This window comes from Haliotis asinina, chromosome 1 (assembly GCF_037392515.1).
Source record: "Haliotis asinina isolate JCU_RB_2024 chromosome 1, JCU_Hal_asi_v2, whole genome shotgun sequence".
NCBI lineage: Eukaryota > Metazoa > Mollusca > Gastropoda > Lepetellida > Haliotidae > Haliotis > Haliotis asinina.
Genome location: NC_090280.1, coordinates 85,071,362 through 85,094,459, shown reverse-complemented (window position 1 = coordinate 85,094,459; position 23,098 = coordinate 85,071,362). Strand labels below are relative to the sequence as shown.

The 23,098-nt window shown below is 41.9% G+C and overlaps 1 protein-coding gene across 1 annotated transcript; it reads right to left on the bottom strand.

Annotated features, from left to right (window-relative positions):
- Nucleotides 1-90: 90 nt before the first annotated feature.
- LOC137298423 (uncharacterized) lies at nt 91-22,137 on the bottom strand. The gene is made up of 5 exons (XM_067830691.1): nt 21,865-22,137; nt 17,966-18,074; nt 16,778-16,851; nt 3,883-4,027; nt 91-3,135 (listed from the first exon to the last, which is right to left on the bottom strand). Exons 1-5 carry the CDS (start codon nt 21,898-21,900, stop codon nt 2,738-2,740), a joined length of 762 nt encoding a protein of 253 aa, XP_067686792.1. The 5' UTR covers nt 21,901-22,137; the 3' UTR covers nt 91-2,737.
- Nucleotides 22,138-23,098: the final 961 nt, after the last annotated feature.

Sequence of the window (23,098 nt, the reverse complement as noted above, 5' to 3'; positions counted from 1 at the left end):
GGTTCTATGGAACTTGCAGCTGGGAGACACTAGGGTGTCCGGTGAACCAGCGTGTTGCTGTATACGATAAAACAACACCAAACACAAACAACAGACTCACTAGCACACTTTTATTTCATTCCATAAGTGTCCTATAAATGTGACTGCTCTTTTATAAATACAATTTATATAAATATCGAAAACATGAAATCGGTTTCTACTAGAGATACAGAAATGGAGAAACAGCTACTTCTCTTCCACTACACTATAGTGAACATTCACGCTTACCATACTAATAGATACGTGGCATTTCTGCAGTATTTAATTTGATTTCTGTTTAATGTGCCAAACACAAATTGAAGTAGCTTCCATTTTCCTAAACACCATTGGTCTTTTGGCCACAAAAGCTCAGCTCCGAACGGCTCCATAATACGAAACTGAGCGCATTGTTTTTGTCGCACAGGAAAGTAATCTGACTGGACGCCTATATTTAGCGGCACTGACTGCAAACAAGGACGTTGGTGGGTCCAACGTAAATATTCAAACCGAAGGGATATAACGCACTGGGAACACGAGGATGATACACATGAGGGCAAAATGTTTGTTTGTCATCGCCAAAGCTAGGTCAGACAATGCTGTGACTGACGTGTGCATCGATCTACGGAAGACTGATATCATTGAATAACATTTCCTGTGATTCTTCAGGACATCATCGCACAGTGCAGCTTTATGTTTACAGATCAAGACGGATCGAGCAGCATTCATACACATAATACAGTTCTCGCTGAAAGCGCCCATGCATACTACTCCAGGAAGACAAGAACATCCGACTGCTTTGTTACATAGAGGCGTATTACAGACACGACAGAATCACGTGAGCATTATGATAGAATCTGGCGAACCCTAACATCTTTTGGGTAGTATATGTCAATTGGCTGCGAATACAATGTGTACTCACTGCCGCTAAACATATATACTTTCGCTTATATTACAAGTAGCTATCACGAATAGAGCTAGGTCTCGGTCACGGAACTTCGCGAGACTAGATCACGGCACTTTGCGAGACCTTAGTATTTCCGTGTGACAAAAAACGTCTCATACCTTTCGAATGGTCAGTTGACAGTAAGGAACCAGTGATCTTAACAGGAATCACAAATTTCCGATCCAATCATCCCCAAATTAGCCAGCTATTACGACTGTCGCCAGCTGTTACAGCCAAACATCGTTGAACACTTGGTCCAGTCTAGCGACGTCATATTTGGCGAGCGCGCAATTTGGAACCAGAACTGGTTCTTGAATATACGCTTGCCACTGGAAATATGGTACCGGAAGTAAGCATGCTCCTGTCTTGCGTATTGAAAACTGAAGCGTGCAAAGGGAGCCGGTAATCGTAATCCAGACGTAGCCTCACTAGACTGATGTCCAGTATGTTGACATACTTGTGGTCAAAGGACTCCTGAGGTGAAAGTACAAACAATTAAACAATTTAAAGAATTCTTCAGGCCAATGGTTATTTGAAAAAAAAAATCATATAACTCTAATATATGAAAACTAAAACACAAATATCAACAATGTGTTTGGTTAACTTTGAATATAACAAATAACAATATCCCTGGTTAATGATGTACCGGGCTTTAACTTTAGATCATAGAAAAAATAAAAATAGATCTGGTCTACTCTATTTAAAAAAAATACATTGTCAAGCGGACCGATTTGAATGTGTTTCTGTCATTCCTATTCTTTGATGATATGCAAAAAAGAGTATGATACCACAACATTACTATCAGGCGGTTTGTAGGTATGGGCGTGTGCATCCAGTTCCCTATACGGAACACCGGGATTCACACAAAAGGAGAATCGAACCCATCCTTTGATTTCACTGGCGAACACCCAAACCAGTTGGCTACCCCACCGCAATGCAGAGGAAGGCCTTTTACAATTCACGTGTGTTCATACGTCTTGCATACATCTTGTATTTCAGCAATAGGCACAAAATGTATATTTTACAAATATGATATGTATCATAGCATCCATTACTAGGTCAATGAAGTGGCTGATATAGTTTGGATATATTTGTCAGTATTAATTATAGAAGCGAATGAACTGAGATCCTGATGTCACTTGTATTTAGTAGAATCACGTGTTCACAGGGAGGGGTATAGGGTTGGGGGTTAAAGCATTGTCTCCTTGTGGAAATTGAACAGAGGCATTCAACGTGAGGAACGATGCTTTAACTTTTGGCCTTTACCACCCCTCTGTTAAGTGCACAAACCAATACTCAATCAAATGTGCAAGTGGACTGTTCGTAACCATGATACATAGCGTACCACAAGATGGCGCAGAGATACTTACAACCTACCACAGATCGACAAACTCCCACAGATCGCTATTATTTAGGTAATCACAACTGTATCACTGTTTGTGGGACAGATCAAAGTTCGTTTCAACATCAAGAGTTGGCTCCGATAGTAATGAACTTTACAACAAACAATATGATTTTCAACTAAAGGTATTGAATAAATTCAACCAAATACGAATTCTGAGTTCCAAACCAAGAACATCATGTGTGGTTTGCATGATTAATGAGATGTACGTGAACCGTCAAGCATTAGCAATACGATCATCAACAAATGATATTAGTCACATACTTTCAAGAAACCAGTTTTCATTTTGTTCCATTTTGAGAACATCAAGAATAGGATCCGTCAGTAACGACGTTTACGTGCACGAACAACAACAACCAAAGATTCTTCCACAGTTACGATTCCTCAAAAAGAGCTTTGGATGATTCCTTAAGTTCATTAAATTGTCTCTGCGTGTGTTTTTGAATCGTCTCGACTGAGCCGGGCAGCTTCCGGAGCTTGTTGATGTTGGCCACGCACAGCTTCATCACTTCCGGTTCATCAGTTGTGCTGATGTCGGACTTGGAGATATCCCTTCTCAAGCTCTGTTCATCGTCAAGCACCACTTGGATGGTGTTCTTCACCTTGGGAGCCTTCTCCAGAATACTTCTGGTGAGTTTGTTTGCTTTGTTGAAAAGTTCTAGAGCTTCCAGCGTGTCTTCAGCCGGTCCTGTGCAGAGTCGTGACACCTCCAGGCGGTCATACTCGACCGTGATGCTGAACCGGGTCTGAGACGCCGTTAGGGTAGCAGCACCTGGAGGTAAATGCATATCAGTGAGTGAGCGAGTAACTATGGTTTTACTCCGCATTTAGCAATATTCCAGCAATACACGGGGGTAGAACACCAGAAATGGGCTTCACACACTGTACCCATGTGGGAAATCGAACCAAGGCCTTCAGCTTGACAAGCCAACGCTTTAACCACAAGGCTACACCATCGTCCCGTAACTGTATGTCAACGTACTTCTGCACAACGTGTTGATAACATTTTATCTTTTGATATCTTATCTTTGTAGCTACCTGAACCAATTCTCCAAATCAAAACGATGAAATTGCAAAATCAACTGAATCTCAAAATCAGAAATATTCAAGTGACACGAGCGAGTATGGTTTTACGCCGTGTTTAGCAATATTTCAATATCACGACCAGGGGCACCATAAATGAAATTCACACACTGTACACGTGGGGAATAAAACCCGGGCCGTCTGTATTACGAGCGAACATTTTGACCACGTGGCTACCCCAGGCGTCTGGAGCAATTGTGAACACAGCTATGATAATCGTATGCGATGCTATATCTACAGGAAACTTGTACGTTGTCATTGATGATGATGATGATGATGATGATGATGATGATTTATAATTATTCTGTCTAATATTGTTGAAATGTCCGGACCAGACTTAATCGTGTAAGATGTGGATGATGATGATGATGATGATGCTGATGATAATGATGATGATGATTGTTGTTGTTGTTGTTGTTGACCGTCATTAACTTACCACAGCGTTTGCGCAACAGCTTCAGGCAATCTCCCAATACAGGAATGCCACTCGTCTCATACTCAAACACTGCTTTGAAGTCGTGGATCGTATCCTTCAGCGTGTTGAAGCTATCGAGCAGGTCGTTGTACAGCTTGCTGTGGTCCTGGAATGTCAGAGTCGAGCAAAGATGAACGTAACGTTAACATTAAAAGAGTGGGTGAGAATGATTTTACTCCGCGCTTAGATAAATACCACGGCGGGGCGACACCAGAAATGGTCTTCACAGTGATAAGCGGACGCTTGAACCACAAGTCCCTAAAAGCTAGTATGAGCCTTCCTTCGTTCAATGCAGTGAAGGCACAGGGTGCGTACCCGTGAAGATCCTTGATAGAACTGGTCTTCAACAACCCATGCTTGGCGTAAGAGGCGACAGACGGGATCGGGTGGTCAGACTTGCTTGACACGTGTCATCGTATCCCAAAATTGCGACGATCGATGCTCATGCTGTTGATCACTGGATTGTCTAGTCCAGATTCGATTAATTGCAAATCGCCGCCATACAACTGGAATACTGCTGAGTGCGGCGTTAAACAACAAACAATCAATCAGTCGCGATTAGTTCATGACCTGACCATGGCCTTCATTTCACCAATGCACTTTCACCACGCTCTTGAACGCCTCTCAAAATGTAATTCTTCTCATAAACCATCACACCATGACGTTTAAATCTTCTCCAAGGTATAAACACTTCAATGTGAAAACTGTACAGGATCTTTTTCATAATGCTAAACACCCTTTAATACTTCAATTTTTTTTATGGAAATAGAATTGTTATATAACTTTTGAATTTGTTTTGTACATGGCTAATTGTATTTTTAACATAGTTGTATAAATTAGCAACTGCGATTGTCAGTGACTCTGTCCTCAAAGGGGGTTGAAGTAGCGTAAAACTAGTGTCTTCCTGAAAGTGTACGTAAGTGCCCAAAAACTTTCAAAGTCAACTTTGCTCAACCACACTTTTATTCGTAATATTTTTGTTAGTATAAATTCTGGCTAAATGTTCCTACCATCGCCATAAGCTGAAGGGATGATGTAAATCCAGCTAGGGTCCATGCAGGAAAGAAAAGTAATGAAAGTCCCCATGGTCCCTAGTATGGTTATCTACCTTCAGTTATTGACAATAACTACTATAAAGTAGCCCATTTTAACTTTGTATTGTCCAACAATTGTCTATTGACACATGCTGGCAAGTTTTAAATCAATATGTGATAATCAAGTAGTTAAACTGTCCTCCGTTGACAGGGTTTTAGTTTTTGTCAAGATATGACTGAAATATTGCCAATGTGACTTTAAATCTCAACTCTCTCAGACTATTAAATCTTCTCAAACACAATCTTAAGTTTGACATGCCAATATGAACGAATTAATGAAAGCATCTTTAGAAACGGACATTGTTTGTTCTAATCATCCTGCTTACGTTTTGCAATCAAAATATTAACAGCAATCTACAAGGAAATATTTCAGGGTCAAACTATGAATGTTTGTGTTGATGTCATAATACAAAGTGAATGTGTATGTGTTTGTTTATGTCGCTTCAGTGGTAGTCTCAAAGCAGTAAGTCTTACATCAGGTGTTGAAGAGCATGCCATACCTCAGGTCAAGGTGGCATTCATTCTGATGTCCTTGACATTTACATGTCAAACTTGTCAATCAGCATCAACAAGCTAAAATCACATTTTAATTCCGAAAGTCTGGAAAGCTTTTCCACATTATTTTGAACTTCAATTGAAAAAGAGAAGGTGCTTGTCAATAAAATGGCATTTCCTTCCCAAGTAAAAACTGTCTGCTCTTGAGGAGACGCAATTACTTCAGGATAGTAATTCCATGACTTTGTCTTAAGTATTTTTGTCTTTCTTTGGAACTGTATGGATTGCCATCAACCTGACTGACATGGATGTAGGAACCACTTCAAATCATCCCGGACAGAAGAAAATCCTCGTTCTCTAAGAGATGAAACATATGCTCCAGAGCGTTAAGGGGAAATGCTAACATCCTCAAAGTTTCAAATCGATAAACCCTGCATGCAATTTGTTATTGAGCATTGCCAAGGACACAAAATGGTTTTGTACTGACAAAAGCAATCGGGCGTCGCTTTCATTGTCATGTTTACAAACTCGGTTCATTTTCTTATGACTACGACGAAAGGTGGACGAGAGAGGTTGACTTCACGCGGCTTTAAACAGGATTTCATTTATATCACGGCTTGCAAGCTAACTGTGAGTGTGTTCAAACACTGTACCCATGACTGGAATGAAACCCGGGTCTTCGCCATGACGAGAGAACGCTTTAACCACTAGGCTACCCAACCACCTCCAGCTGAACAAAGCGCGAGGGAGGGAGTTTAGTTGTATGCCGCTCTCAGCAATATCCCATCTATATGCCGGGGGAAAACGAGAAGTGACGGATTCCGTGGGTATGGGATTCGAACCTCGATTTCGAAAAGGACACAAGGCCACCTGGGACCTTGAGACTACTAAATCTGACAAACTGAAAGTTAAAATGTCGCTGACCGGAACTTTAATTGGCTTATAATATTCAAAACGAACAATGGCTAAAGCGTTCGCTCATCACTCGGAACACCCGGGATCGCTCCCCGACTGGGTATGTGCGTGAAGTCGATTTTACAGTTTAAAATGTCTTGACATATTTTGGTATTTGGGAATCGAACCATCGACATCCCAACCTCAAGCCAGATTGCGTGAGTAAGTTCAGTATGGGTGCTGAAGATCCGAATCTTAAGGAGTTCATTAATTCTGTTTCACTCTTTCGACCAAGCTTATCCTCCTATTACACTCATCTTCATAAAACTTGAAGCATTATTTCGGGCACTGATAAGGAAGAGAGTACACACATATAATCCTTGTATTTACGAGGGGCGTTCATTAAAGATTTCCTCTGACCACTTCTGGTTTTCATATCTCGCTGAAACTTCAGTAATGACACACATGTTTATGGGTCATGGGGTAATTTTCAGCATTGAACTATAGATTATAGCTATTTCTTTTGACAAGCGTTATATTGAACAGTACTGAACAGTGATCAAGTTTTTGTGCTTGAAAGGTCGCACACCAAATGAGACCTTCGATGAAATGAAAACTTATGAAAGGATGCCCCATCGCATGACGTAGTTAAACACTGGCATGGCAAGTTTAAATGTGTTCGGAAATCTTTGGAAAGCGCTCCTTTTCCTGGTCTGTTCTTTCTCATTCAGCCATTGATGAAGACACTGTCCGTAAAGTGGAGACTGACAGTTTGGAGATCGCCGCTTTATTGTTTGGCAGTTAGCCAATGATGATAGTTGCCTAAAACAATGGGAGAGGTGTGGAACTCCTGGTAATTGATACGTTCAGAGAGACCAATAAGTGTGCCAAGTTTCGTTCCACTAAGTCCAGTGCAAGAGGGTCAGGGGAAATTTGTAATGGACGCCCCTCGCATATCGTACGTCGATAAGCCAGTCTAAGCCTATTTCTATTGCCGTCCGCCGACGGCATGTTGCACCTAGTACATTTCTTGGGGGTAATCTTCTCATAATTATGAGAACGACCCACAAGCAAGAACTGTGTCAGGGCAGAGACCATATAATAGATTATATCTATTATATGGTCTCTGGTCAGGGTTACTTCGTATATTTTAAAAACTCCTAGCTGGAAACAAGCGACTGCTCTCTGGAACACTAAGGCCCCAACATTTGTATTCTGTCCACATATGTTTGTTGTTTAACGTCGCACCTTGCAATGTTCCAGCTATATGGCGGCGATCTGTAAGTAATCGAGTCTGGGAGTAAAACTCCGGTGATAAAAGCTTTAATCTACGGAGACAGGATTAGATGGTGTGAGCCAATCAAGTCCGCGATCCCCACCACCAGATCTCGTTAGTCACAACGGGAATGGGTTGCTGAAGATCAATTCTAATCCGGATCTTCACGTCTACTAACAGGGTGGGGGTGTTCTCGTAGAGATTGAATGAGTCCCATTTTTCTACCCGGATACCCAATCCTGATGCCCGTTACGTTAATTCCTGACATCAAATTGTAAGTAATGGCAATATGTTCTATAGTTCGGAGACTAAAATTTCGAGATTTTCAAAATCTTAACCATGTATTATATTAAAACAGGTGACAGCACAGTTATATCTAAATCTGGAAAGACAATACAACCTTTTAATCATCTGCAAAAAACATATTACGTTGTTAAATAAATTGGTGGCATGTTCAAACAGGTCCAGGCATTGAGACAGGTATTCGGGTCGAACTACCCACCCGTACCGTTTACCCGTCCCAGTTGCTCGACAGGATGAAGCAAACGGGAAAATGTGTTACCTTAGGGTCATTTACATATTCAAATATAAGGTTACGTCGGTCCTACTTTCTATGTCCCCAAATAAACATGGCGGCGCTGTTAAAAATGAGTAGGCACTCACTAAACCATTCCTAACACCAGCGTCTGGGAGTCTTTTTATAAGTTAAGTCAAATTTGACATACAAATCGACGGGCAATTTAATGAAAACAAAACCGGGGCTATCTTCTTACACATGTGCGTGCAGATCTTTCAGGCGTCTTTCCTGAAATTATAATGGTAGGTTTGGACATAATGTTTCCTGAATGACAGTTTGTTTCATCTTTTTGTTGCATCTGACATTTAACCCCTAAATTACTCCAACGGATGATGGACGGATTGTTAATAATAATAATAATAATAATAATAATCAACTTCTTGTACAGAAAATGATTTTGGAAGAGGCTAAAACCTATCACCGCAACCTCTCCATGTGCTGGATAGACTACAAAAAGGCATACGACTCTGTCCCTCACGAATGGATTCTGAAGTCTCTTCAGTGTATTGACCTCCCTGAGCGACTACTTGATTTACTCAAGTCTTTAATGAGTTGCTGGTCGACTCAACTTGAGATGTACTCACAAGGGCAGGTGCAAACTTCGGAATCTATTCCAATTAGAAGGGGAATTTTCCAGGGGGACTCCTTTAGTCCTTTGCTTTTTTGTCTGTCTCTGAATCCTTTGAGTTTTCTGCTCAATAGGGAGGAGGGCTATCATCCCGGACCTCCTCAGCACAGATCCCCAACACCTCTTACTCATCTCCTCTACATGGATGACATCGAGCTCCTTGCCAAGGGAGAGACCAATTTGAAAGAACAGGTTCTCCTTGTCGAGTCCGTCTCTAATGATATAGGCATGACGTTTGGACTCGACAAATGTAATACTCTTCATTTGAAACGTGGCAAGGTAACTAATGATGGATCGGTCAAGTTACAAGGGGGAGGAGTTATTGAGCATCTTGTGGAAGATCAGGCCTACACCTATCTTGGAATGCAAGTTCGAGACAAGCTCCAGAATGCCCTGATTCAAGATAAACTTCGGGCCGAGTATAAATCTCGTTTAAAGAAAATCTGGAGTTCAGAACTAAATGCTCGAAACAAAGTCAAAGCCACCAATACTTTTGCTGTGCCAGTCCTCTCCTATTCCTTTGGAGTAGTTGATTGGACAAAACAAGACATCCAGAGTCTTGACCGCCTGACCAGAAGGATCATGTCTGATAACAGAGCACACCACCCTCGTTCCTCTCTTAATCGTTTATATATGCCAATCAATTCAGGAGGACGGGGTTTGATTAATGTGGAAGCTCTTCATGACAGAATTTTATTGTGTACTTTTGCACATATTTATTTGTCAGATGATCCTCTGGTGATGCATGTCAAGATTCATGATGAAAGCAAGGAATTCCACAGCTACTTTAAGCGTGCCAAGGTTGTTGGAGACAATTTGAAATTTGACGTTGATTTTGTTGATGGCGATGTACTGCTGGACGGTACAGTGATGGGAGTAAACCAGGCGAAGTCTTTCACCAAGTCTGCCCAGAGTCGGTCCTTTGTGGAGAAGCTGTCTGAGAAGCCATTGCATCGTGTTTACATGCAGTGTGTGGAACAGAACAGCAATCCAACCGACTCCTTTGCCTGGATGAAGTCGGCTGGTCTCAAATGTGAAACTGAGGGCTTCCTTTTTGCTGCTCAGGACCAGTCACTTCCCACTCGCAATCGCCAGAATGTGATTCTTAAAGAAAATATCAATATGAAATGTCGTCTTTGCAATGAATTTACAGAGACTGTCCAACACCTTGTCAGTGGATGCCCTTCCTTGGCACAAACTGCATATCTCAAAAGACATGATGGCATGGCTCGCTGTTTTTATTATCGTCTCCGCCATGCCTGTGGCTTTGACTCCGAGGTCCATCCATGGTATGACCCTGAACATGTCCAGGGCGTCCTGGAAAATGATGCTTTTAAACTTCTCTGGAATAGGCCAATATACAGCCTGAGACGAATTCCAGCCAACAAACCTGATCTTGTCCTTTTTGATAAAGCCAATGAAATTATTTATATCATTGAATTTTCTGTCCCTTTTGACAGCAATGTGATTGGCAAGATTCAGGAAAAGCATGATAAATATGCGGACCTTGCCTTTGAAATGTCTCGCTTGCATCCCAAGTACACTGTCGTCAGGCTCCCCATTGTTCTCGGTGCCCTTGGTTTGGTACCTCCTGATCTCTTGGCGCAGATCAGGAGAGTGCCCGGGTTCTCCACCGGGAGCACAGCCCTTCTGACAATCTGGGTAATGCAGAAGGCTGCAGTGTTGGGGAGCCTCCATATTCTCCGGAAAGTTCTTGGTGGGTTCGACTAGGCAGTGTTTCCTGGGAGAAGTCCCATTCGCTGTCTGGGCTGCGTGTAGAGGGGGCGAGGGCCCTGAGCTGATGATGAGCTTGACCAGCCTGACTGTGCCAGGATCACCCGAACCCTCTCTGCTGCATTTTCATTCTAATCTGTAAAAAATAATAATAATAATAATAATAATAATGCACATTTATAATGCGCCTTTTCCACGCCCTTAGGTATGCTCAAAGCGCTACAGAAATAAATAGAAATATGTACAAAGATGAAGATGGGTTAAATTAAGTGAAGTATACTGAGAAAAGGTGGGTTTTCAGTTTTGCTTTGAAACTGTCAAAACTTTTAGAGTCTTTGATATCACATGGAAGAGCATTCCAGAGGACTGGTGCTGTGTAGGAGAAGCTGCGGTGTCCGAAAGATTTCAGTCTGTAGGTGGGTATCACAAGAATATTCTGAGAGTTGGAACGGAGGGTGCAGGCTGGTACATATGGGTGAAGCAGGTTAGACAGGTAGGAAGGGGCCAAGCCACGAAGACATTTATATGTCAGGCAGAGTATTTTGAAGTCAATTCTTGCTTTGACTGGTAGCCAGTGGAGTTCTTTCAGGATAGGAGTGATGTGGGCACATTTGGAAGTTCTACTGATAATGCGGGCAGAGGTGTTTTGTATCCTCTGCAGTTTAACAGCCAGATTGGAGTTAATGCCAGAAAGAACACTGTTACAATAGTCGAGCCTGGATGTTACCAGAGCTCGAACCAGGGCTCGAGTTGCTGCAGAAGTCAAGTACTGGCGAATGTTGCTGATCGACCGGAGATGAAAGAAGCATACTTTGCTCACTTGGTTGACATGGGCATTGAACGTCAAAGAAGAATCAATGTGAACGCCAAGATTCCTCACAACATCTGATGGGCAGATATCCGCATCTGCAACTTTGAGGATGACAGCTTCCACCTTGCTTAGTTGTTGTCTTGTGCCTACAAGGAGAGCTTCGGTTTTCGTGTCGTTCAGCTTGAGCTTATTTGTAGTCATCCACGACTTTATGTCTAGTGTACAGTCAGCGATGCGTTGAAGAGACTCATTCAACTCTGATGGGTGAAAGGATTCCAGAAGCTGTGTGTCATCAGCATAAACATGATGAGACATGCCGTGATCACTGACAATGTTTCCAACATGCCCTGTGTACAGTACAAACAGAACCGGACCAAGAACCGATCCTTGGGGCACCCCACAGGAGACAGCCACAGCAGGAGAGCGCTCTCTGCCCACAAGGACCGATTGATGCCGGTCTGTCAAGTAAGAGGAAACCCACTGAAGGACAAGGTCACACAGTCCATAATGATGCTTCAATCTAGTCAGGAGTTTAGGGTGGTCAACGGTATCGAAAGCCGCGGATAAGTCCAACATGACGAGAGCTGAAATCTTACCCTCATCAGTAGCACGTTGAAGTTTGTCTGTTACCTGGAGCAATGCTGTCTCTGTACTGTAGTACTGCCGGTAGGCAGACTGGAAAGAATCAAGGAGATCATGGCTTAATAGATGTTCTTTGAGACAGGAGTGAACTGCTTTCTCAATGATTTTAGATATGAAAGGCAAGTTTGAGACAGGCCGAAAGTTTTTCAGGTCCTGAGGATCCAGGCCAGGCTTTTTCAATAGTGGTCTGACCACCGCCCCCTTGAAACTGTTTGGGAACACACCATTCTGAAGACTTGTATTAACAATCATAGTGATGGGGGAGATCAGCAGGTCCAGGTGCTTTATCAGAAGTTTGGTTGGAATTGGATCAGAGTCACAAGAAGTGGGTTTTGACGAACGAATGAGTTGTACAATATCCTGGGGACTAAATGTTCTGAAATGCGACAGGGGGCTACCTACAAACACTGGTTCACTGAAATCGCCATTACAAGTAAGACCATGACGAATTTTCTCTATTTTTGAGATAAAGAAGGAGTTGAATGAGTTTGCCAGTTCCTTCTGTTCCTCTGCTGGAGTCTGAGTATCTTGGTCTCGTCCCTTTCCAAGCAGTTTGCCCATGAACCGATATAGGGATGCTGGCTTACCCATGCTGTCGGCTATGCTCTGGAGACAATAGTTCCTTTTAGCTGAAATAATCAGGTGTCTGGTATCATTGCAACACTGCCGATATATTTGCCGATGTATCTCTAGCCGAGTACTACGCCATTGTCTCTCTGCTCTGCGCCGAATACACTTCGAGTGACGTACAGTCTCATCATACCATGGGGCATGAGGACGAAGGATCACAGTCTTCTCAACTGCAGGAGCGTGCTTATCCAGAAGTGATGTAAGAGTATCACAGAAGAGTTGAACAAGTTCATCAACGTCGGAAGGAGGATCACTCAGTAGTTTTGAGTTCAATAAATCAAGCCTGAAAGTCTCAGATGGGATTTTACTGATGTTTCGACAGGGCAAAACCAATCGTTTGTTCTCCGGCTTTGTCAGCCTTAAGTTGAAAAAGACACTGAAGTGGTCTGAAATCTGCTGGTCCTTGACCTGAACGTCACAAACAAGTTTGAGATCACTGTGGGTGATAACCCAGTCCAGAATATTTCCAGACTTATGAGTCGGCATGATGACATGCTGAGTCAAAGAGTGAGAGTTCATGAGTCTGACAAATTTCTTTACCTCTGGTTTTTCCTGAGAATTGAAATGTATGTTAAAATCCCCTAGATAAATTGTACAGTTTCTGGAGTGTGATGCAAAAAGAGCGGACAACTCTTGATGAAAGTCACTGTTTGACAGTTTGTTTTTGACGGAGGGTGGAGGACGATAAATACAGACCAGTCTCACGGTAGTCTGACCAGATGTCAACATTACCTCTAATTTTTCAAAAGATTTAAGATTACTGTTTAAATCTGTAAGACAAATTGTGAGTGTTTTCCTGTAGAGAATCGCAAGACCACCACCTTTAGAGTCGAGTCTTGGATGATGTACAAAGGAATGAGACCTTGGGGTCATTTCAGTTATTTTAGTCTCATCACCAGCATTCCTCAGCCAGGTCTCGGTAAGAATTAGCACATCAATATCATCCTCAATGATCATATCAAAGATATCTACACATTTATTACGAGATGACTGAGCATTCCAAAGGCACATTTTAAGATATTTTGGGGGAGCTTGGGGGTGTACTTGGACTAGATTGTTGCGGTTAACACCACGACATGACACAGTTTTTGAAACGTTTGGGAAAACATTGTGATACACAGCAATTTTCCTTTTAATTTTCCTTCCTGCTCTGTTGCCTCTCTTGGTTCTCTTGCTGACTGAGATCCCAGCATTGCGTAACATTGTCAGGAGTGTGGCGTCAATATGATGATGTAAGACTCCACTCCGACCAGGGGTACAGGGTAACCAACCTGGGCTGGCTGGTTGATTGAGGGACAAAAGCTCTGCCCTGCTGTAGACACCATATGGCTGATGTTGATTAACAGTCATTGTGATCTGGGTGCTGTGGGCTTGGGGAAAGATTGATAGCCCAGGCCAAGATGTGAAAATTTTCATACACAGTAATGTGAAAAACATCAAATAACTCCACATATTGACAGATTTGAAGTCTGAAATTTCACACAAATGATCCTGGTGATGTTAGTGACATCTCTGACAAGTTTGATCACTGTAGCAGGTATATATCCGCAAGAATACAACAAAATAGGAGGAGCTACTGATTGCTGCTGCCTAGCGCGACCAGCTTACTCACTCAGATATTGTTACATGTCAGGGTACTTTAGTCGCGGTCTGGCCACTGTCTGAAGATTCAAATTCAGTTATATGGACTCATACCGTTTGACTTGTTCTCTGACCTAGTAGAGTGGTGTTATTGGGCATGTTTCTAAATACTGTTTGTACTGTTTGTAAAACGTTCTTTGGCGGCATAATTTTAAGAAAGTAAGACTCGGTAACTAGCGTGTAAACATAATACTGTGTATATTTATTATCTCAAAACCCTATTGCATTAATTTTCAATACACTATTCTCTCTTTGTCTTGTTTTTTTAAAAATACATATAAACAACTCATTACTCTTTCTAATATGCATTAGCATTGGCTAGTGTATGCTAGTGTATGGAATATCCCCTAATTTTATATAACGATATATACTGCAAACACATAGAACACATTTTCCAAGCAATGATAGATAAGATTTGTTTTTTTTTCCTGAAGCTGACTTCGTTTGAATAACGTACAAATAAACTTCATTTTCCTTTGGGAAGTTATAAATCTGGACCTTCCAAAGGACAATGAATTATCATTACCTTCAAATACCACCGGGTACCCATTCACTGCTTGGTGAAAGATTAGACTACTGCTCACGACGTCATACACCGGGCATGCATACATTTTCAAGCTCCGAGCACCTATTCACTGCGCAAGCGTTATTAGGACAGCATCGCTGTTAAAAACACGAAATTAAGTGAATCGTTTGAATTCCGAGTTCACAGACTGTTTTCATCGCGTCTTTTTTTCAGATTTTTAAGTTGAATTGGTATTTTTGATGATTTGTTTCGGTAAGTTGTGTTTTACGTTGCATGTGACCTTTAATAACAATATAGCTGAGCACATTCAGCAAAAACACATTGTCTCTTGCGTCTTACGTCTAGCGATTACACAAAGCAGGTCAAATCTCTCTGGTAGACAGTTAAAATCGAATTGCAGGTGAATATTTTTAATATGTCACGTTCATACGACAGCTTAACAGTTGATTTCGTATAATTGCAAGACATGAAAGGCAAAGGTTGCAGAACATTGGCTGATGGAGACAAACGGTCGTTAATAGGTCGACATACACTCTAGCCTTGAGCTGTATGGTGAACATGATTCGAAAGGACACATGTACTTGAGGCCGTTGTGGTGGGATCAGGGTCTCAAAACAAAATGTAAATTTGACAAATACGCAAATCAAGAACATTGGGGGAAAAACATCCTCTATTATGAAGACTAACCGGTTTTGAGTAAGTGAGTTTAGTTTTATACCGCACTCAGCAATATTCCAGCTATATGGCGGCGGTCTCTAAATAATCGAGTCTGGACCAGTCAATCCAGTGATCAACAGCATGAGCATCGATCTGCGTAGTTGGGACCCGATAACAACCATGTCAGCGGGTCTCACCACCCAATCCCGCTAGTCGCCTCTTACGAGAAGCATGGTCACCTTTTGTGGACACAGGAAATGGGGCTCACACATTATACCCATCATCCTCGATATCTCTGGGGTATACGTTCCGATAAGCCTCCACTATACCCTGGATGCATCTACGCCTAAGCCCGATAAATTTATTACCTCCCTTGGCTGGCTTTTCATTCAATCAAGTGTATACGCTGGGAAGTTGAGCGAACCAATCACAACTCACTTACGCTTCTTAAATTATCTAACCGATAAAAACTGGCAACACAAATCATGCAGGTGTTCTCTGAAAGAGGCAGGAGTTCTTGCATGTATTTTTTTTTAAAGTTTCGGACCTATCAATGTGTCTGTATAATTTACACCAAGTCTGAGTCGCACTACGAACAACATTCGCAGCTGCGACTGCTACCGTTGTTGACACTGGCAATTTCAGTTGTAACGGCGGTTTAGCTTATTGGCTACTGTGAGAATGCGGAGCCAGAAAAGGGAGGTAATGAAGTTTTCGGGCCGAGCCGTCGATGCATCCAGAGTATAGTGGAGACTCATCGGGGAGTATACCCTGGAGATATGGAGGATGTGTACCCATCTGGGGAAAGGAACCCGGGTCTACGGGGTGACAAACGAACGCTTCAACCACAAGGCTACCCCACTGACCCGCGAAAGAAAGTAGAGATCAGATCAGTTATTGACCTTGATTCTCCAGTTCAACAGTACATAATTGTTTGAATAATGGCGTTGATACAAACCCTTTCTTTAGCTTCACACAAAGCCAAAGCAACACATTAGATGAAAGGACGCATTGCTTTCCTCTTTAGAGTCGTTGGGTATGTGGACAGGGGAAGTGTGAAAATCTCTAAAGCCTGCACGACATAAGCCAGCGGCTGATATTATGAGTAAAGATCCGCGCCAAGGGAGACAATTACAAACAATCAGTCGGTTAATAATAGAACCCGATCCTAATCTTACTTGGCAGAATGTAGTCATTTGTATTTAATCACATGCTTTAAACCGTTTTGATTCAAACATGTCTTTGTCTTACCTGAAACGTCTTGTCTAATGCAGGTAAGGGCAGCTTGGCACAGTGGACGCTAGCTAGCTCTTCAACGGACGTCACTGAGGAGGAAAATTAAGAGTGATCACATAACAGTGTTCAGATAACTTAAGTGAGTGGTGCTGTAGGCGATGCGAACGTGTGAAAAAAAAGAGTGAGTGAGTGAGTGAGGTTAGTCTTCTTCAGCAATATTCAAGCTATATGGCGGCGGTCTGTAAATAATCGAGTCTGAACCAGACAATCCGTTGATCAACAGCATGAGCATCGATCTGCGCAACTGGGAAGCGATGACATGTGTCAACCAGGTCAGCAAGTCTGGCCACCCGATCCAGGTTACTGAGTGAGGGAGTGAGTTTAGGTTTACGCCGCACTTAGCAATATCCCAGCTATATAGAGACGGTCTGAAATTATTCGAGTCTGGATCAGAAAATCCAGTGATCAACATTATGACCATCAATCAACGATACCATGAGTATCAAGTGTCATCCAATTCCTCTTACAACAATGTGGGTTGCTGAAGATCAGTTTTACCTCGGATCTTCAGGAGTCTAAACCCATACAGGAATGAAGGCATGACATTGGCTCCGTTCCAATCGGCATTGTTGAACATAGAGAACAACGCTGAATATGATCAAGACAGGAAGAAAATGACGTAATATCATAAAATGAGAATGTGTGCTCCTTTGTACATGTAATCTGCTATTTAGAACGGAATCATGTCCTCTCTGAGACACTGGCAGACATTAAATCATGCTTATTTTCCCGGAAATTAAACAAAACATCAGTTAGAAAGACTGACAGTTTGAAATTGAACAAACATGTAAAAGATGTCTGCTGAAAGGTTGTAACGAAGTTCAGAAGGGAAAATGTAAATCACCCCAAGCTATTGGAAGAGAACGCCATTATACGCAGGTGTCTAAGACTGGTTGAATGTCATCCAGGAGGAAGTTTAAACTCGGCTCCGTCTTTACATTACAGCACTCTTTGAAACCTGTTTCCGGAACTCGTGAGATTGACACAAACCTGCTGGAAATTGCCAAAGGCGCCTTCATATGCTAATAGTCTGAAGAACAGTTTCATTTCAAACAATCGATTTCATGATATTACTCCTGTTAATAGTTGCAAACAGCAATCTATCGTTTCTCAACGACTCCTTTCAACAAAACTTATACTCACAAAACTCTTTCCTTGGAGGTCGGTTCTGTCTGGCCGACTGGCCGTTGTTGTTGCTGGGCGGTGAAGTTGTACCGGACAACAATGGCGTCTTTGGTGATGCTTCAGAATTCTGTGTAGATAAACGAGGCATGACAGACTTCGTTGTTTATTGTTCGTGTGTAAAAACATACAGGGTTTTGACATTTCTGTTGCTACGCAACGCCAACGCATTGTGTCCCGTAGTTGTCCCATAGTGCCCATAAAGCGACAATACCAGGTGGCAATTTGGGGCGTTATTGAGCCCATCGGGGCCCATGGGGGCGTTAATACTAATGTGACATCCCCGCGATAGCATTGTCATCATATACTGAACAACAAAAGAAACGCAAGTTAAAAAAAAACAATCTCATAAAAGAAAGCGATCATGTTGATGTCTTCTATATACAAACTTGACAAAAAAGTGTTGCCTTTCTTTTGTGTTTAGTATTTTTTTTAAACTACGTTATATTATTTCGCCTTATGTTTCTGGTGAATCAATAATTTTATCGTCTCCGCGTGCTCCGTATACACTTGTACCACTTGCTGCTCACACCGCTGACTCAGCCTATAGTAGATGGGCGAAGACAATTTCATAGTGTTTTTGGTGACCTATATGCCGAACTGTGGCCTTGTTCTTTGAGCAATGGTCGACTAGGGCAAGCCGAAATGGAACTTCGTCATATTTTACGGCTGCTTCATTGACCATATCTCTTTTACATCCCCGGACAACATTTTGTGTTATTTCTGTATTTCTCACCACCCTATTGACAGTAATTTGACCAAAAAAGCTTTTTATTATTATTATTTCCAGCCAAGGACCTACTTATTGCTCATTCATTCCCTCCTTCCTTCCTGTTCTAGTGATGGGAAGAAGACATGACAATTGAGCGATGACTGTGTGGGTTATGCGTTACGCCGCTTTTAGCAATATTTCAACAAATTCCCGGCGGGGACGACACCAGGAATGGGCCTCCCACATGTAGGGAATCGAACCCGGGTCTTCGGCGTTAAGAGCAAACACTTTATCCACTAGACTAGCCCACCGCCACTTAGTGCTATGTATTTACATTGTTTATTTCTTGACATCGTATTCATTAATACACTATCATATATTAAACAGCACATAAACTTTTAGACCGAGATATCTAACCTTCTGACAGTAGCATCTGACTGGCCCCATGTCGTTTATATATTTTCCTTTGATTTGCTTACAGTGCACTGTGTTATGGTTTAAAAATCAGCAAAAGTGACGACACACAATCTTGCTGCACATACATGTTTCTTTAAATTCACGTATTTCCCGTTTTTTTTAAAATATGTGTTTTGTTCTTTAACAGATGCAGATGGGGAATAAATATTAGGGTAATTTGTGAAAAGGTTGATAGTTATTGATTACTGGGTTGATTAACTATGAGAAATGCAGTATGTATGTTTACAGAAATGTCTGCCTTCAACTGTGTATTTCTTGCTTTGTTGGTGTCATCTTTAATGCTTTGGGGATATCATACCAGTCGCAGAACAAACATCCGTATCGGGACAGTCTCAGACGAACTGAGAGTCTTTCATAAGGCTTAGTAGCTCTGATTTCAGAATGAGAGCGTTTGTTTGCAAACAATATAAAGTCTGATCACGTTAGTGAATAGTAACGCTAAATCATCACTGCGCAATGTTCAAGCAGCCCTTAAACCAACCCGTACTTGAAATCCAGTCTAGACAGGATTGCCTTCGACTTCAATGTCATTAATACGTGTCCTGGACCTAGATTTTCGAAGCTCTCTTAGCGCTAAGAACGTCGTAAGTTAATGCTAATCTACGGCACTTATGACTGTCTTTGCGCTAAGAGAGCTTCGAAAATCTAGGCCATGTTTTAACTGAATGGTCATGTTTTAGTCTACCTCAGTAATAACACTTTATCAAATCAATACAAACTTGGTGAGTGAGTTTAGTTTTACGCCGCATCCAGCAATATTCCAGCTACATGGCGGCGATCTGTAAATAATCGAGTTTGGACCAGACAATCCAGTGATCAACAACATGAGCATCGATCTGCGCACTTGGGAACCGATGATATGTGTAAACCAAGTCAGCAAGCCTGACCACCCCATCCCGTTAGTCGCCTTTTACGACAAGCATAGTCGCCTTTCATGGCAAGCATGGGTTGCTGAAGGCCTATTCTACCTCGGACCTCTACGGGTCTGCTACTGAGTAAGTGACTTTAAGAGTCTAAGAAAATTAGCGCACATTTTCTTTAGCGCTGAGAAAATTATTTGCCCTGACTAATTTTCCACTTGCTCTGATGTTTATAACATTATCATGATGACGTAAGACTACATCAACGTGGTATTTGATGTTAGTGTTTCCTGAACTCTTTATTGAGAGTTGATAAACAGCAAAGACAGATAATTCTACTTTATTTTCAATGAGATACTTAATAGTTACATTTTGAGCAGATATGAAACGAAATCAGTTTACTTGTAGTTTGAAACCACAAGCGAGAATTATCTAGTAGCCCGAGGACACGAATACTGCCATTAGTTGACTGTCCGAAATAAAAACTGACTTGAAAGATTTTGACTCAAAACGCAACACGCGACGTAGCTGGAATATTGCCAAAGACAGCGTAAACACTAACAGTTCCTTAAAACAGACACGGACAGAGGATCCTTTAATACCACTGGTATGATCGACCTGTTCTGCCATGTTTACAACAACAGGATATCACTGTATATCGCATCGGAACATTTCGTCCGCTTTTGCTGACGAGTCTTACTTCTCTCACGTCACTGCATTCATGAGCAGTGTCGGTGCACTGAGGGTTAACTCACGCTGGTCACAATCTGGGCCAAGTGATATCACGGACAGTACCTCATGCCTGACGGACTGTAAATCTCGGGGCCATTATGCAAACAACTGGGAAATACGCACGAAAGAAATATCGTCTGCATTCACGAAAACTGACTAACTGAATCCCGTACTGAATTATAAAAAAATACGATGTACCTATAAGTAAAACAGCCCCCAACCCCACTCTCCCCCACACTATATCCCACAGGTGAAGAAGTAAACATACCCACAATAATATGCTACAGTACCTTCTCATCACAAAAACGTGCAGATTACGGATTCGGGTCACATAGACGATTAGAATGCACTTAAATTACAAACAGTATATGTATTTATACGTTTGGGTGTTGACAGGTAGAACTTTACAATTTGAAATAGAAATGCACCAGCAATACGCAATCACCTAGTCTGAACCAATATAGGTAGTTATTGAGTCATGCATATTATACACTATAATTCCTTCCACCCTGCGCTTTCAAAACCCTTTAATGAAACCATTTTTGGTTTTCCACGGGTGTCGAATAACTCCTCTCAATGGGGCTTCTTTTAAATAAAATTGAATAATTTGTTTCCATCATAATTAATTGTATTTTCGGGAACTGAGCTAAAGTTTAAAAAGCACTTCTTGACCTGTCATAAATGCCCCGACCTTGACCCCCTTGTATGCTTTCATACCTTAGGTATTACATAACAGCAAAGCTAAACGGGTCTGCCCCGTAAAAAACAAGTTTTCTAAAACACATTAATAAACTACCGTAACAGATCTAAAGTCTGTCTTAACGCATAGTAAATAAATTGTACCTTATAAAAATATCGGGTTTACTTAATACTCACCCGTACCCATGAAATATGGAAACGGGTGTAAACAATAACGAGAGTTAGCTCCCTTGTCCAGTCATTCTCGCCTGACCCGTTGTGATTATCGTTAATTTTACAATATTCCGAGCTTAGCATGTTAAACTGTTTGGATGGGAATGCAGTTGTATTCTTCGTGTGTCATTTACCGACAGAGGATGTGTAAAACAGACAATACTTACTGGTTCTGGACATAAACAAGAGCACAAACATCCCATGTCGTCGAGCTGAAGTCTCTGATCACATGCTTCTCGTGACCCCGGTTTGGTGACCCGTGCCTGTGACCCCTCGAAATATTATACTCCTTCCGATAAGGCCCGTGATTCGACTGGGTTTTGAACCCCTGGTGTGAACTGTGACTCGAAGTTAAGCTGTTGTGTCTCGAAGTCGTTGTTTATGCAGGACCAGGAACTATAAACGTCCATGGTTACGTTTGATTTCACAAACCGCACGTGACGGGCGACATGACTTGCATTCTGGTTTCCGTACGTAACAATCAGTGTGTCACCACCTGTCGCAGGTAGAAAATTGTATATTGGGTGTATTCATGCTCGTATTTGTGAAAGAGTTTCATTACTGTTCATACACTGTCATATTTTTACCAATATACAGGTGATGTAATAACTCATTCTTTCCCATGAAAGATTTCTAATTTCATCTTTTTGTGGTGTCAGCTAGCGGTTTTGGGAGTGGGTATAAGTGAGTGAGTGAGTGAGTTTAGTTTTACGCCACACTCAGCAATATTGCAACTATATGGCGGCGGTCTGTAAATAATCGAGTTTGGACCAGACAACCCGGTGATCAACAGCATGAGCATCGATCTGCGCAAATGGGAACCGATGACATGTGCCAACCAAGTGAGCAAGCCTGACCACCCGATCCCGTTAGTCGCCTCTTACGACAAGCATAGTCGCCTTTTAGGGCAAGCATGGGTTGCTGAAGGCCTGTTCTACCCCGGATCTTCACGGGTCTGAGAGTGGGTATATGCAGCTGAAATAAGAAAGTAAGATAAACACGTAAGCTGAAACAGCATCTCTCTGAATGGAAATATAGTTTGATTCCTGTTTAATATGTGATATTCGGGGTTCATGATGTAACCATTCTCAGAACAGATATTTTTTTAAAGATAGAAGATTATAAATGTAAAGTTGTTTCTGAGGTTTGGATACGTTTTGTTTCGGAGTGTGCGCGTGTGTCCGTGCGTTCGTGTGTGTGTGTGCGAGAGGAGGAAATAAAACTCGCGACGAGCTCAACTTTTCTTCAGATCTGGGAGTCGAAATATCTGTTGAACGGGGATCAGAACAGTGTGATCTTTGAAAAAATATAATGGGCAATGCTTTTATTCAGAACTTGCATTCATGGGCATATAGGCCGCCATGTCACTGTGAGGATTGCGAGGATTAAAGATTTTTTTAA

Bases quoted from the DNA above. Each gene is read 5' to 3' on its own strand.
- LOC137298423 (XM_067830691.1), bottom strand. From the start codon at position 21,900: ATGGGATGTTTGTGCTCTTGTTTATGTCCAGAACCA. The intron at 4,028-16,777 runs GTAAGACAAAGA...CTGACATTCCAG, and splicing joins CATTAGACAAGACGTTTCAG to GACCACAGCAAGCTGTACAA. The intron at 3,136-3,882 runs GTAAGTTAATGA...ATTTACCTCCAG, and splicing joins GCTGTTGCGCAAACGCTGTG to GTGCTGCTACCCTAACGGCG.